This window comes from Camelus bactrianus, chromosome 9, assembly GCF_048773025.1.
Source record: "Camelus bactrianus isolate YW-2024 breed Bactrian camel chromosome 9, ASM4877302v1, whole genome shotgun sequence".
Taxonomy (NCBI): Eukaryota; Metazoa; Chordata; class Mammalia; order Artiodactyla; family Camelidae; genus Camelus; species Camelus bactrianus.
This window is the reverse complement of record NC_133547.1, coordinates 33070571-33087215: the sequence shown is the minus strand read 5'-3', so window position 1 is coordinate 33087215 and position 16645 is coordinate 33070571. Positions and strand designations below refer to the sequence as shown.

Below are 16645 nucleotides of genomic sequence, written 5' to 3'. Positions count from 1 at the left end.
TGCTAGTCACTGGGAAAGGAAGTCAATGAGTAGAATGCCTTTGCTGCCTCCAGGAATTTTCCTTAAGACAGGTCAACCAGTTGTGGCAGAAAAATGTGATTAAAATTTTTTATTAGCAAAACCCAAAGCTTATGGAGCTTCTGAGAAGAGTGGTTATTTAAGGTTGGCAGAATTAGCCAAGATTCCTATGAAGAAAGGATTTTAATGGAAGACCTGGTTTACGGTGGGCACTATGCTCCTCGATGTTTCATAGATGTTATTTATTTAATCTTCACAAAGGCCCTTGATGTTGGTAGTGTTGTCTCTAACAAAATGAGAAATTAAAGGCCCAGTGAGGTTAAGTAATTTGCCTGAGGTCACTAAGGTGGTGCCTGTTGGAGTCAAACCTAGGTCTATGTGATTTCAAAGTCCTTACTGCACACTGTCCCATGGGACAGAGTAGTTGATGGCATTTTAAATGGAACTCGAAAGAGAGGTGGATGTTTCATTTATTGAAACAAGTCCAAACAAAAACAGTAAAAGTAACATAGAATGTTTGAAAATAGAAGAAAGAAAAAAAATCTAAACACCTTATAGTTAATTGAACATGTTACCTTACAGTCTTCACATATGCATGTTTTGTGGTGTTTTTAAGTTATAAAGCGCTACAAACTTTGAAAACCATGCATAATTCAAAGAGGGTTAAAAAGAGGAAGTCCATTCCTTTTCAGATATTGAAAACACTCTCCTAGAGGTAACAACTGCTGAGAATGGTTAAAGCGTGGTGCAAAGGTTTTTTTTTCTTTTCCTCTTTCCGTTACATGTATTTGCTACATTACATGTAGTTCTGTAGTCGGCTTGTTTTCATCCCTCAGTGTGGCGTGAGCATGTTTCTACCTAACAGATACATGTCTTAGGATTTTTGTGAAATGAGTTAATACTTGCAGAGCACTTAAAAGAATGCCTCGCTCCTGGAAAGCACTCGGTAAGTATTAGCTGTTATTCCTTGCCTTGTTTACTCTGTTTCATTCTTTTAAATGGGTACACAGGATTTTAGAGTTTGGATATAGCATAGTACATTTTTTAAACCACCCAAATTGTCTTACATTTTTGCTATTACAAATAATCCTTGCATGATTGCGTGGGGTTTTCTTTTTCTTTTTTTCTTAAAAATTGAAGTATAGTTGACATGCAGTATTATATTAGTTTCAGGTGTACAACATATAATTCAAATTTTTATAGAATTTACTCCAGGCAAAGTTATTATAAAATATTGACTATGTTCCTTGTGCTCTGTGTTGTGTGGGGCTTTCAGTAGAACAAATTTTTAGAAGTGATACTCCTTGGTCAAACATTAAACATATTTTAGTTTAGTAGGACACTGTCAAATGTCCTCCAAAATATTGTGACAATTTACACTCTTCACTGACCTTGTGAGTGTCCTTATTTCTCCACGTCCTTGCTTATGTTGGATGTTATTAGTCTTTTGTATTTACATGAAATCATAGGCAATGAACATTTTTTACATAGTTTAAGCACAGTGTACAGAGATTCTGTAGCTTATTTTTTTTTTCCCATTTAACACGTATCCATTTTTACATGGCTAGGAATTTGATGGATGAAATAATGGAGGCCCCAGTTAGAAGACAGAACATGGATAGAAAAAAAGTGTGGTGCTTGTTCCAGAAATAAGTACAAATGGTACATCCTTGCAATTGGGTTGGGCTGAAAACACATTAGATGCCTAATGCTTTTGTCCTTAATTGAATGGTTCCTGGGAAGCTGTTGAAGGTTTTGGGGGAGAGTAGTGATATGGTGAGATTTGTGCTCTAGGAAACTGATCTTGTGGTGTTGTGTAGCATAGATGAAAATGGAGAGTCAAAAACAGGGAAGCCAAGTGAGAGTGTCTTGTTAATCTGAGTGACAAGTAATGTCACTAAAGACTTTAGCTTGAAGGTGATGGCAGAATGGAAAACAGCAGACAGATTTAATAGCGGGAACGGAAGGTAGAAGAGAGATGCAGAAGGGATAGGTAGGTGTGCGGGAGGATGGAGGTCGAATCTGCTGTCGACCTCCAAAGACCCCAAATTGGCTCCCCAAGTTTGGAGTCAAATCTAGGGAATTTGGGTTTTCAAGTCTAGTTGACTAGGAATGTGTTGACAGGCCACCCTCAGAGTATGAAAGTCAGATGCGAGAACTAGTCTGGAGGAAAGAATCATGAATTTCGTTTTAGAAAAATTAAGCTCATTGTTGTCCAGAAACCTATATACAGTTGGAAATTTGAGTCAAAGCATTGTGGAGATGTGGGATGGGGGCATCTGAAAGATATGGGAAATGTTATTCGGGGGTGATAATTGAGGCAATATAAGTAAAGAGCCTGTAGAGAAATGTGGGGATCAAGGGAAAAATTCTCGAGAATGGATATCTTCATGTAAGGGGCTCGAAGAGGAACCAGACTTAATTACAATATTGTTTACAATGACTATTTCTAACATTTGACCTTGGACCTAGTCAGGCTGTTCTTCACTGCCCTCCAAGGTCCACTGTCACTTTTCTCTTTCTACTTCTAGTTGTCTTATTGCTCCCATTCAAACTGCTCGTTCTGAATTCCTTTTTCTCCATAATGCCTTATTTCCTGTGTCAGCTTTAAGGGTCTGATTTGAAGCTGTGATGGCTTAGTGGTTAAAACTTCAGAAACTAGACCAGAGACTACACTCCTCACCGCTCAGGGGCATTGGCAAGTGTCTTATCAGTGCCCTATTTTACATATTGGGGACAGAAATACCCTCGCACCTTCCTGGATTGTTTTGAGGAACGTGTGCTAAGTCCTTGACGTGATGCCTGATACGTTATAAGCCCTTAGCTCTTCTATTATTGTATTCTCCTGTACCTCTAAATCTCTATAATGAAATGCAGTTTTTTTTTCCCTAATTTGTCCCTATGTGAATTTTAAGCAGTAGTTTTTAATAACCCTCGTGAGCTTCAAATTCCAGGCAACAAAAAACTTTGTATTGTTTTTTTTTTTCAGGGATTAGAGTTCATACAGGTAAAGAACCTACTGTGTTGACTGGAATAGAACAGGATTCAACAAATAGTAACATCAGTTAAATGATAGATTAATGGTATTTGCATTTGTTTCATCTATTAGTTTTGTGTCTTTAGAGAAGGGACCATTCCACTTAGCACCTAATACTGTTTTGCGGACAGGACTGTTGGGGCCATGTGGAATGGTCCAGATGGGAGCTCTTATCTGTAATGAGATATTTGCTTCAGTCATTTTTCCAGAGAATAAATAAAGAAAATGGAAAAATTGCTTTCTGATGGTGCTCTAGTTAGGGGAATCAGGATTAGGTTGGAGAGCTCCCAGTTCCATTTCCTTCAGTGGTTTTGTCTACCTTTCCTTTTACTTTTTCTTGCTTTCATTTAAACTCTAATTTCTTTTTCAAAATTCTTTTCAACCATTTTACGTTTTCAAACCTGACAGATACCAAATTGATATTCAGTGTGCCATTTTTTTATGCTCTTTGTTTTTTAGAACCTTCGCTGAAAATATCATCACTCTAATTGTTAATTTAAAAAATCATTTTCTCTGTGCTTCCTGCTGTGAAAATAGAATCTGGAACATTTTTATCTGGGGACATGGAAATACTTGGCCTATTTTTCATTTTCCCTATAATTTGAGATTCAGCTATCAAAGTCAATTTAACTCTTGATGTGGAAGGTTTTTTATGAAGGTAAAGTTAAATTACTGGAAAGAAGAGGAACCAATTTTCTGAAATATTTCAGAAGGCTTGAATGAATTAAATGCAGATGAAATAAGTACGTGGAACCATTATAGTGTACAGAAGAAATGCGCACATAGTGGCGATATGGAAAGTCAAGAGTGGTAACAAATAATGGCAGTTACCACTTACTGACAGCTTCGTGCTTTTAGGCATTGAACTAGTGGTTTTTGTATCATTTTTTTCAGGAGCTTTAGTTCCATGAAAGGAATTTCTACATTGTGGCTCAGACTCAGAGAGTGGACCCAACATTCTGAATTCAGTAGGCTGATTTAGATTTCAAGTTTGTCACAGTATGCCCCCTCTCACGTTGTTCCTTGTGAAATTTGGATCCTTACTGTGCCTGTTTACTTTCCATGTCCCTCTCTCTCCAAGAAGGGAGCAATGATGTGGAGTGTAGAGAATGCAGATGTTGGGGTTAGATTTACGTTCTAATCCTAAAAGTACACCCGATTTAGGGTGCGTTCCCTGGTCTCAGTTTCTTCATCTCTAAAATGATAGTCCTACCTGCTTGTTGTAAGGATTACATTAGCTCTAGTATCTACCAGGTTCTTACCAAACATCGTTTTTTTTTTCTCCTCTGCCTTCTTCACGCTGTCTCCCCTTTCTTCCTCTTCTATAGTAAAACTGTAATCCTTTCCTTCTTGTCGTCATGGACATTTCATTGCTTTTCATATACCTCTTGTGCTTAGTCTGAACTTTTCTGAGTTTTTCAATCTCCTTATTCTTCTGTGGTTCTACCTACTTCTCTAAAATTCTTTCTGCCTAACTCCGCCACTCTACAAGTGAGCACCCATTCTAACCTAACCTCTAACCCCAGTCCCTCTAGGTTTTGGTCACAGGCCTGCAAGGTTTGCCCCAGATCCCAGATGCAATGCTGAAATTGCACTTGTGCTGTGTCTCAGAATTAATTTCTAATTCAGCTTGGAATTTCAACTCCACTTTTTAATGGAGATGGTATTATAAATGGTGGTTCTGTTTCTAGGCCAAAAGCCTAGAAGCAAAAGAAGCGTGTTTAACTAATAAATTGATTGAAAAATTTGATACTACAACAAAGTAAAAGGAAATAATGTCATTGTAATCTTAGTAATAAAGTAAAATGAAAACAATATTGAATAAGAAGTAGTTAATTACTTTAAACTTTGTAGAATATAGGTGATGGAAATTCTGAAAGGAGCATTCAAGTGCCTTAGTGATTGCAGTGTTTTTATATTATGGTTATGATGAAAAAAATTCACATTTTAAGGCAGAACAAGAGAAACTTAAACATAAAATTTTTTCTCTGTCCGTTTGGGCCTCCTCCTTCCCCTCTAGTGTGCACTGTGTATCTGCATTACGGGTTAAGCAGATCCCCCCAGAGGCAGAAATACCTACTCAAGCATAAAGATCAATTTTTATTCTTCTGGCCTCAACCACGTAACTCCTTAGAAGATGATATTCCTTTCTCAATCTGTTAAGGGGTCATGATGACCCGCCACTCACCTTGTACACGCAGATGTCTTTGGGGAACTTCGTGTACAATGCCAATACATCCTTTCCTTTAAAGATAGTGATTGGTGCAGAACAGACTGGGCAGATGAGCTGGGGAAATCAGGGAGATTCTGGGCGGCACCTAATGGAAGTTCTTAGCTTAAATACTTAATTTATAAGCTTATTAATGTTACTAGCTATATTATTTATATTCTGCCTGTATTACAACGTTACTGTTTCTTGTATTAACAAATGTGTGACTGAACCTCAAATAAATTTAGTGATGATTAAGGAGACCTGAAATGATTGACTGTGTATTTGGTACTATACGATCAGTGATTGTAATAGTGTAACTCTAGATGTGGGAAGAGGCAACAAGAGGTAAACTTTCCCAGACCATAACAGACTAGTAAGACAGGAGGTCTGGAGGCTTTTGGCTGCTGTAAACAGGGCCTAGTCCAGTAATAACACATTGAGTGGCCTATCAACAAAGTCCTCTCTGACCTGGGAATGAGTATTCCTAGTGCCATGGGACAGATTGCTCACAAAATGCCTCCCAAACCTTGGTCGAAATGAAGACCAAAAGGGAAGAGATTGTACAGAATGTTGCCCACCCTCCACTTCTATAAGAATCAAGTCATTAGCCTCTGTAGTCACTGACCCACCATACACCCTGAAAGGAGTTCAGCGCGAGGGTCAGGATGGGGCACTCTGTGCTTTGGGAAAACTGGCAGAACAGGCCTTTAGACAGAAATTTTCAGGAGAAATTCTGTTGACCCAGTGTCTAAACACTAAAAACATTAACTAAGATATCTGTTCCTTGTGAATAATACTAACCTTCTACCAAGACGTGAACTTGATTGCATGTACCCTCTCTCTAAAATCTCATGTATGCAGGCCTCCCCTGTTACCTCTTTGGAACCGTTTTCAGAGCTTTCTGAGAGACTGTCTCCTGGGTTATAATCTTAGTTTGGCTCAAATAAAATTTTCCGTTTCTTTCTTAGATTGATTTCTGATTAATTTTTCATCAACAGTTAATTAAACTAGTTTTTTTGTCTGATGGATGGTAATCACTTCATGATGTGTGTAAGTCAAGTTACTATGAGGTACACCTTAAACTTAGGACTATATGTAAATTATATCTCAATAAGACTGGAAGAAAAAATAAAAAATAATAATATAAAAAATACTACTTGGGGGAAATTTTTTTTTCCTCATATAGAAGGTTGCTGTGAGAAAGTTAATTTATTAGCCATATTTATAGTTTTTGTTCAGGTTCACAGATGAAATAATACAGAATAAGACATTTTCCACTGGGTAAGTCCATCTCCTACCTCCAAAATCCTCCTTGTGTCTTGGCTTTTTTGTTTCTTCTGTTGTTCTGAGAACTCTCCTTTTTTACTGAAATCCTTGAAACTCCTAATTTAAAACAATTCAAGACCGAAACTTAATGGTCTATATATGCCATAAAGTAATGTTTTCAAACCACAGGTTGAGATTCACCAGTAGGTTGTGAAATAACAACTCAGTAAGATGTAACCAGCATTAAAAAAAGGGAAGGAATAGAAAATAAATGAGTTTATCATGTGTAGTAAAGGTAAAAAGTGCCTCTTGAAATGTGTATAGGTTTACAATATAAAAACATTTCTTACTTTGAGTGTGGTAAAAATTTTTTTAAAACCCACAGCATATAGCAAAAAAAAATCATTTTCCAAATTATTTTTAGATATTTTATAGTAAACTCTTTTTTTTTACGACTTTTCATAATTAAGAAAACCTTGTTACCGCCTACCTATGCATTAATAAAGACTCTCAGTGTTTGCTTACATTCATATCTTGGATGGTGAGCGTAGGTGTTACTGGGCTGGTTCCCACAATTTTTTGTGTGTATGTTAACTTTTGAACTCCTTTGATGCCTTCATTTAAAACAAATGACTAATAATGAAAGCTAGAGCTGGAATGCAATATGACTAGACTTGATTAGTTATTTGCTAACTTAATCATCTGACATGATTATTATAAAAGCTGTGCTTTCTACCACATTTTCCTTTTCTCACATGTTCTTGAAGTCACACAGTAAAAAAAAATATTTAATGACTAATTTACTTAAAAAAACCCCTAATTAACACATAGTCTTTTTTCTTACATCAAAATATTTTTCATTTGGATTTTTCTCATTTTTATCTGAATTTCACTTTGTTGTAATAAATATATTGCCCTGATTAATATCTTTGGTTTAGAGTCACAATAGTTACATATTCATCCAAGTACAAGAATTTGGTATTTTAATAATAATGAATACATTTGTTTTGAAATTTTGCCTTTGTGTGGGGTATATGTAGAACATGGTATAAGCAGTCATTTACCTTTTTACTAAGTGCCTGTCTTTCAGGCAAAAAAGAAAACTATATAAATCTCATTAGGTTTGGGAATTATTTCAGTTAGAGGATCAGGATGACCTCTCTTTTAACCTTTTAAATGAACAGGTCTATCTCTATCTTTGGGTGACAAAATGCAAGTTATGATTTTTTTTTAATTCCCTATATTGTACCCATGGTAGAATGTGAATATTAAAAACTTGTAAAAATTAGTGGGAGTTTTTCCAGTGCTTGAAGGATAATCTCATAATAGATCATTATTCACATTCCATAATTTTAGCTTAAATGTTTCCATGAATAACTTTTTTTATTGAAGTACAGTCAATTACAATGTGTCAGTCTCTGGTTTATAGCACAATGTCCCAGTCATGCATGTACATACATATATTTGTTTTCATTTTTTTTTTCCATTAAAGGTTGTTACAAGATACTGAACATAGTTCCTGTGCTATACAAAAGAAACTTTTTTTGAAATCTGCTTTTGTGTATAGTAGCTAACATTTATAAATCCGAAACTCCCAATTTTATCCCCTTTCACCCACTTTCCCCAGTAACCATAAGATTGTTTACTAAGTCTGCGAGTCTGTTCATGAATAACTCTTTATTCCTTCTCATAACTATGCAATCTGTTGGCATAGGCTGGCTCATAAATTAATGTATTCACTTGAAAAATGTTGTTTCTTAAATCATTAACTGGAAAACCGTCCTTGACCATTGTAATGGAAATAGAACTTTACCTTGAGTGGTCAGTATCTGACCAAGGACAAAGAAATTGCTGTTGTCTGCTTCCCTCTCTGACCTTGTTTGTTATATTTTCCTAATGAGTGACAGGTAGTGGTGTCTTAGTCACTTCCCTTTCCCGTTTAATGCTTCATGCTGTAATAATTCCCCAGTACACTTTTCCACTTTGCTTTCCTCAAATCATGTTAGGGTTGGCCCTGAATTTTTTCCCTTTCACCTGTTATATTTTGCAAATGAAGAAACTGAGACAGATTAGGTGACCTGATTGACATTGTTGAGCTACTTAATGTATAATAGCGACGAGACATCGAGTCTTGTTTGCACTTTGACCTGACAGGAAATCAGTGCCAAGTAAGTACTTGTTCAACCAACCTAACTCTTCACACTATACCATTCTTTAGGTGAGGTGTTATTTCTGCATTCAGTCTTCATAATAACTTGGCCAAGATCACATTGTTAAAATAATGACCTTGATCCTCTCCAGTAAATCTTGCATGACCCTAAAAGCAGGTCTGCCCCTAACAAAAGGACCTAAAACCATGTTTGAACAGAAAATTTTCCTATTGTTCCATTCTTTAGCAGTTATTTTCTTAAATGTTGCTGCCCATAGTAATTAACTATGTTTAAAGTTATGCTTTTCCTCTGAGTCTACAAAGGAATCTTGTGCTTCTCTTATGATACAGGGTTTTTCAGAAACTCTTGATAAGTTCATTTGTTCCTTTTGCTTACCCTTAAGTGAGAAGAATTCCACCTAGCTTCAATGTTTGATAAAAGATAAGGGTATACAGTTGGACCGTAGCTACTGGTGTGATTGTGGGCTGGTTAAAGAGTGTAGCTCCAGCACAATTTCTGGTGTCTAGCAGAAATTTTTATAGTTTAGCCCTGGTCCAATGTGGGGTTTGTAAGTTAGATGACTATAAAAGAATAATTTGTGCTGGTGATTCTAAGGGTGCTTTTGTTTTGTCTATGACCAGAGTTACAGTATAGAAAACTCCCATTTCTATGGAGAATGAACTGCTTCTAGGGCTCTTGCCATCTGCAGCCTGTCCACTGTGTGGACTTTACTTACTGCCATCTAACATATCCCTGCCCATCTACCTTCAGCCTTATATTCTATGATTTGCCAGTTTTGAACATATGCACAAAGTGAGGTGGTTGATGTGGGCTGGACGAGGGTGGGACTGGTTTTCTATTGGGGAGATTGCAAAAGGCAGACAAACTGGAGGAAAGAAGAAAATTGCTTGGGCGAACAATAGTGTTTCTTAATTCGGAAGTATCTGGGCTATAGGTAATAGAAGTATTGTCTCTTGCAATTGGTTTCTATCCTTAGTTTTCAGTGTTGCAAGTTAAATTTTCTACTGTGTCATTATGATTAGTTTAATAAGAAATTGGGAGAAATCATACCAGAGATTTATTCAGGTGATGATATTTAAATACAGAAGAAACATTTCTTATTTGTTCTTTAAGTTTTTCAGGATGAAGTAGAATAAGACCTTTTCCTTTTATTGGATCATTTTATTACTTCCCAATCACGCTAATGAAAACTAACATTTATTATCTTCCTAGTCAGACTTTGACTGTATCTAGATTTTACTAAAACAGTTTTGAAAGGAGGGTTTTCGTTTCTTTATTTTTCCGGTAAGGAAGGAGACTTAAGTGATTTGCTTAAAATTTCAGTTGGTAATTGGGAGAGCTGAGATTCAAATCCAGGTCAGACTGTACCTATGACATTCTTTATATTACCTGTTTTTGAGATTGTGGTTAAACAGATTTTTGAGAGCAAGTAGCCATCTAGACTTACTATCCTGTGGTATGAAAGTTTTATGTTTTAATTATATGTGAAAATAATGTGCTTTTAATCTTCTTTTTGAGATGGCTGTTCCTGGATACACCCTTGGTGCCTTCATGCTTGTGTTGCATGTTAAATCTGTGGCTAATTATCCCAATGGAAAGGTAACGAAGTCGTGCCATGGGATGATACCTGAACATGGTCACACCCCGCAGTCTGACCCTGCTCACAACATTTCAGTGAGCCAGATGACATTCAAGCCAGGAGATCAGATCAAAGGTACTGTGCTGATACTAACTATTTACATTTTGAATTTCACTCTTTTATTGTGCATTGATTCTTTATTATTACTGGATTTATACAGTTTCATTTAAATCTGTTCATCTGTTTTCATAAGATGCCATGATCGTATACTTCTCATTTTTGTGTTTAACTCCTACAGGTGACTATATTACTTAAGTAGTATACCTACTACCAATTCAGAATCGCTTTTAAAAAATGTTTTCATCATTATTTAATATATCTTCATTTACAGTACTATTTACTCAATTGCAGAGGAAAATAAAGTTTATCTGGCCTAAAATATTAAACCCTTATCCTTTCTGATATAGTATAATCTCATGTGTTTCCCTAATTCTAGCAAAATGTAGGCTGACTGTTAAAGGTGTGTCTGTAACAGCATTTTACAAAGTCTATTTCCTGCAGCTTTAGAAATGAGACGTATTAACTGGTACGCTCTAACAAAAAGGATGTATGGAAAAAATAAGTCTGGAATGCCCTGTGTGTTGTATATATTATGCTTCTTAGGATTTCATTCTGCAAAGTAGGATGTTAAAGGCCCTGAGGGGTTTGCAGTAAAGACACAAGCATTTAATTTCATCCAGCATTTTTCAAATACTTTGGCCTCATGGGCCATGCCCTGACCATAACCTGCCTTTTCTTCCCTGTGGAATTAGATCCCATGGAATAATATCCTGTGGGACACAGTTTAGAATTTCTTTGTCTAGGGGAAGATTCCTACTCTTCGCTCCTGGAGTAGCTCTGCGTATGTACACCTGCTTCGGTGATATACCTCCTCTGAGCAGTTTTCTGGGAGGTTGTTGCTAAGCCTCTTATGTTTTTGTTTGTTTCTCAGTTACTTTGTCAGGGCCACCCTTTAAAGGCTTTCTCTTAGAAGCACGTAACGCTGAGGACTTGAGTGGCCCTCCTGTCGGCTCCTTCACACTGATTGACAGTCAAGTGTCACAGCTTCTGACCTGTGAAGACACACAGGTTTGTGTTTCGTTTGAAACTAATTTCTGTCAGTTTCTATAGGTCTTTTCACTCTAGGAAGGTGTTTGCAAGACAAACAGTGACATTACCTTTGTCCTGCAGACATTTGGATAGATTCATGAGGATCAAACTTTTCCACCTAATTTTCTACTGGCAATATATTTTCACACATCAGTGTCCTAGAAAAGATGGGATCATAGCTTGAAGGGTTTATAGCTTTTGGTATTTTATGTAATATTGACTTTTATTTATATTTTATTATATTGAATTTTGGAGGGTGTTAATACTGAAGGTTTCTAGAATGGAATAGAGGCCTAATTTTTGTAATTGATTCATTAATGCAATGAACATTTATTATGCCAGGAACTGTCCTGCAAGGGATATGGTGATGAGCAAGGCTTGTTCTTTGAAGAGCTCATAGCCTTCCTTGCACATAAGTAAAGCTCATGAGCATTTGCCCTAAGGCACATAAATAGAACATATGGGTATAGGACAAACACATAAGTAGAACAGATGATGCCTTAGATTAGAACACACGTAGGGCGGGCGGGAAGCGCAGCAGAGGTGCTACCCATAGGCTGAAGGAATTGAGAGGAGATGATCTCAGCTAGACCTCAAAGAATGTGTGGGAACTTGCCAGGTGAATGGAGGTGGGAACAAGATTGTTCAAGAGAATGGAATTACTAAAATCTAATGCTACGTATTTGGAGGCAGGAATTTTTTCTGCATTCTACTTGTATCAATTAATAAAAAGTATAAACTTGCAGTACAAATGAAATAATGAGCAGGCTCTGTGTAGCATTAACACACCCAACACTCATAACTCTCTTCAGTTCTTAAATGTCTGCTGACTCTAGTTTATTCATAGAGCCAGCTGCTAGTTCGGTGTTAACCAGTCAACACGTATTTGTTGAGTACCTAAGCCCCTGTTCTAAATAAAATAGTCTATCAGAATACCGAGGCCATGCAGTGATAAATTACTTTGTAAAAGTGGTAGTAGTTGCAGCCATGCTGAGCTATTGAGTGACTGAATGGTGGTTCTTTCCCATTTTATTTCAGGGATCAGCAGTGAGTCACACAAATTCTCACGAAAAAACAGAAATTAAAGTCTACTGGAATGCTCCAAGCAGTGCCCCAAATCACATAAAGTTTCTGTGAGTAAGAGAGTTTACAACTCTGTAACCAGTGTTGAAGTAATAATTATCTGTATCATTATTTTTATACCTATTGAACATTCACCTCTAGGGGAGGTTCGGTGTAGTCATGACACCACCTTATTGATGTAAGTGGTTGTTTTGCTTTCTTGTTTTTTTTCTTCTTCTTCTTCTAGCAGTATGTACTGAGCACCTAGCACAGGACCTGGCACCTAGAAGATACTTAATAGACATTTGTTGAGTGAATGAAGTATTGTGCTGCCTTCACACTAATAAGAGCCACCAATGAATGCCTGAGTCTATATGATACAGGGAGAAATACTTTCTTTTTTGGTTTGTTTCTATATTAGTATGAGCATATAAAAAAAAAAACAGTCCTTGAAATTTGGATGACTCTTTTTGCAGTGTTATAACTTGCACATTAGACTGTCAGAAAAATAAGATCCTGAGTGCCCCTCAGTATTATGACATTCAGTGGAATTAGAATAGTACTTGTGTCTTCATCTTGTGTGCAAGGGGGAAATGGGATGTCCTGAAGCCATATGATGACTCCGGAGTGGTGTCGTGGGCACATATTTAAGGGGAGATCTGCTTTCCCGGCCTGTCTCTATCCTCTGCAGTGTTTTGCGCACAGGTCGCCAGTGCATGGTGGCACCACTTTGTGCCTGTGTGTGGCGCGGAATGTGAAGAAGAGGGTGTGACCCATGAAGAGCTGATGTTTGCTTAGGCAGACTCTGTATAGCTTCCCCACTACACATGCCTTTGGAATAATTTTCAACGACCACTATGAAAATGTAGTAGTAGTATGTTCTCTGTGTGTCAGAGAGTAGAAATCTGTGCAGTTTAGTCCCTGGATCTGGCGTTCCTGGCTGCTGTGAGTATGCCCAAATAACAGACAAGTAAGAGAAGAGAGAGAGCAGGAGAGAGAGGAGAGAGAAAGAGTGAGCAGTAAATGTTCATTTAGTGATGAGGTGGAGGAGAGTCATTAGAGCTTCGCCTCATGCAGAGTTAGCAGCATTGTCAGGCACCCCCAAGCATCTTCGTTTTATGGTGCTTTGCTTTATGGGGCTTCGCACTTACTGTGTTCTTTTACAGGTTGAAAGTCTGTGGTAATCCTGCATCGAGCAGGTCTCTGGGCGCCGTTTTTCCAACAGCATTTGCTCACTTTGTATCTCTGTGCCACATTTTGATAATTGTCACAATATTTCAGACTTTTTCATTTTTAATATATTAGTTATGGTGATCTGTGATCAGTGATCTTTGATGTCACTACTGTAATTTGCTGAAGGCTGAGATGATGGTTAGTATTTTTAGTGATAAGTTATTTTAAAATTAAGATATATGTATTTTTTTGGACACAATACTATTGCACACTTACTAGACTACGGTGTAGTGTTAACATAGCTTTTATACGCGCTGGGACACCAAAAAGTTCTGTGACTCTCTTTACTGTGGGCTGGATCCAAACCCGCGGTATCTCCCAAGTGTGCCTGTGTAAAGTCGTATGTGTCTAATTCGTTCCTTTTTTTCCGATTTGACTGTGAAGGACCACAATCGTGGTTCTGTCTGATCTCACTGGTACTGCATTTCAGAGTCACAATCGTGGAGAAGTACAGAATCTACTGGGTGAAGATTCCTAGTCCTGTAATTTCACAACCGAATGTACTTCCTTTTACAACACCCGAAGCTACAGTAGAACCTATGCCAACAACATTACCTCCAGTTTCCCATTTAACCAAATCAGTGAGTAACATTTTTACGACTTCACCAAATGCAATCTAAAGGAACGGCTTCCTTGGAGATTGTGGTTCTATGCCTGGGGAAGAGGAGTAGCTGTCCTGGGTTGTGGTAGCAAGTTTTTGGATTTCTTTTGGGAAATTAGGAGGACGTCTCATTGCAACATTATGACTTACAGGTTGGAATAAAGGGAGTGCAAGACCCTGCATGTTCAAGGTGTGGTTATGACATTTGCACATAGTCTGTCCTAGCAGTGGGGAGGTTTTCATTTGGGAAAAAATCTGAAGCAGCAAGTTTTTTGTTCTTCTTCTCCTCCTCCTCCTCCTCCTTCTTATTCTTCATCATCACAGCCAAATACCAAACATGGAGAGGGAGCTTAAAGCTCAAGTTAAATTCAGACAGGGTTTAGAGGAGAATCTTGAAATGGTCATATAACTCTTCGATCCTATTTCACTAAGGCCAGAGAGTACTGGGAGGTTCTACATGCTGAACCGCTGACCCACAGGAACTCTTTTGCAAGCTCACCAGCTAGAGTTCCCTTTAGAGGTGGGGAAGATACAGCTCAATGGTAGAGTTCGTGCTTAGCATGCACAAGGTCCTGGGTTCAAGCCCCAGTACCTCCATTAAAAAAAAAAAAACTAAATGAATAAATAAACCTAATTACCTCCCGCCCCCAAATAATCTCAAAAAAGAATTCCATTTAGGCCCTCTGATTTAAAAAATTACGGTTAAAAAAACATATCTTAGAAAGGGTGATGCATATTAGAAACATTAGAAAGGTTTTACTGAAGGTAATTCTGATAAATTAGACTTATTAATTCAGAAGTGAATATAATGAAAAATGTCTTAAATACAGTTGGAAGAACAAACTTGGGCCTGAATCCTGATTTGTCTACTTTCTGTTTGACTTTGGACAAATTACTCAATTCTCAAAGTCTCAGTTTATTCACCTATAAAATGAGAAATAATAATATCTAGCTCTTATATAATATCACTATGAGAATTAAACAGTATAATGAACGTAAGATTTCTAATTGCTTTGCACTTAATGGATATTCAGTAAGTATTAGTTCATCTTTTCTTTTCCTTCCCTTTCTTGTCTTTTTTATAACTCTTTGTTCTCATAGGGAAGACTAAATAAAGTTCTTTTTACCCCTATACAAGATCTCATTTTGTTTTCCTTCTTTTCTACGTTATACAATGTGCAAAGAGCCGTTTGATTACATTATTATGAACTTCGGTTTGACCAAACAATTCGATCTATTCTTTGCACTCATTTCTCAGTTTATTTAGTTTTAACATTTATTTATTTAAAAGCTGCTTTGGGGAGAACACAGTCAGTTTGGACCTGAGATTCCCAGTAGGAATCTATTGACAGGATTGGTATCTTTCCATATATTCACATAAAAAGCCAATCCCTCTTGTTGGAGCTTTTTATTGTATCTCTGGGCCAAGTTTATAATCTCTAGCTACGGAGGGGTTCATTCAGAGTGGCAGGATGATGGCATTGGTAGAGAGCTAGAAGAGACCTCAGGGTCTGCGTCCTTCAGTTCCTGTTGCATAGTTAAAGGTAAGGAGACCCTGAGAGAGTAAGTTCTTCAGCAAACGTGATGGAGTAAAGGGGAGAACAGAGACCAAAACCCACATTTCCTAGCTCCTGGTGCCTTGTTCACTCCGTTCTACTATGATTTCTCTTTATGTTCCTGTGAAATAATAAGAAATATATATGTCTTATTACTTATATTTGAATGTAGATATTTCAAAATCCCTCAGAGTTTCCTGGATAATGGGAGCATCTTTGGTTCTAATGAGGTGACTCTTGGTGGGCTGCTGTATGGAGGCTGGTCACCAGAAGGACCAAGCCATGATTAGAAGCTTGCAGCTTTCAGCCCCACTCTCCATTTTCCAGAGAAGAGAGGCTGAAAATTGAGCTACTCATCCATCAGGACTATGTGACGGAGCCTCCAAAAAAATTCCTAAAGTATGGGGTTCAGAGAGCTGCTAGGTTGCTGACCACGTGGAGGTGCTGGGAGGGTGGTCCCTCAGAGATGCTCGGTGTCCCTTCCTGCATACCTTGCTCTAGGCATCTCTTCCACCTGGCCATTCCTGGGTTGCTATCCTTTTTTAATAAACTGATAATCTAGTAAGTAAGCTATTTTCCTGAGTTCTGTGAGCCATCTTGGTAAATTAACCCGAGGTAGTGGTCATGGGAGCCTCCAATATGTGGCCAACCGTTCAGAAGTACAGGTGACAACACGGGACTTGTGACTGGCATCTAAAGAAGGGACAGTCTTGTGGGACTTTTGGGGTCTGACACCAACTTCAAGTAGATAGTGTCAGAAC

The 16645-nt window shown here is 37.6% G+C and overlaps 1 protein-coding gene across 24 annotated transcripts in view; it reads left to right on the top strand.

The window, feature by feature from the left end:
* The window catches only part of FRRS1 (ferric chelate reductase 1), a 342186-nt gene that overhangs the window by 50604 nt on the left and 274937 nt on the right, over positions 1-16645 (top strand). For 22 of the 24 annotated variants that reach the window (XR_012509148.1, XR_012509146.1, XR_012509147.1 and 19 more), the window contains exons 2-5: positions 10223-10418; positions 11275-11411; positions 12471-12565; positions 14158-14308. Coding sequence is in view for 5 of the 24 variants with exons in the window: in XM_074370026.1 (XP_074226127.1) it covers positions 10223-10418; positions 11275-11411; positions 12471-12565; positions 14158-14308 (579 nt within the window). In the remaining 19 variants the exon portion in view is untranslated. Of the gene's footprint in view, positions 1-744; positions 965-6495; positions 6549-10222; positions 10419-11274; positions 11412-12470; positions 12566-14157; positions 14309-16645 lie in introns of those variants that run through there. The other 2 variants (XM_045513243.2, XM_045513242.2) reach the window with 2 other exon arrangements.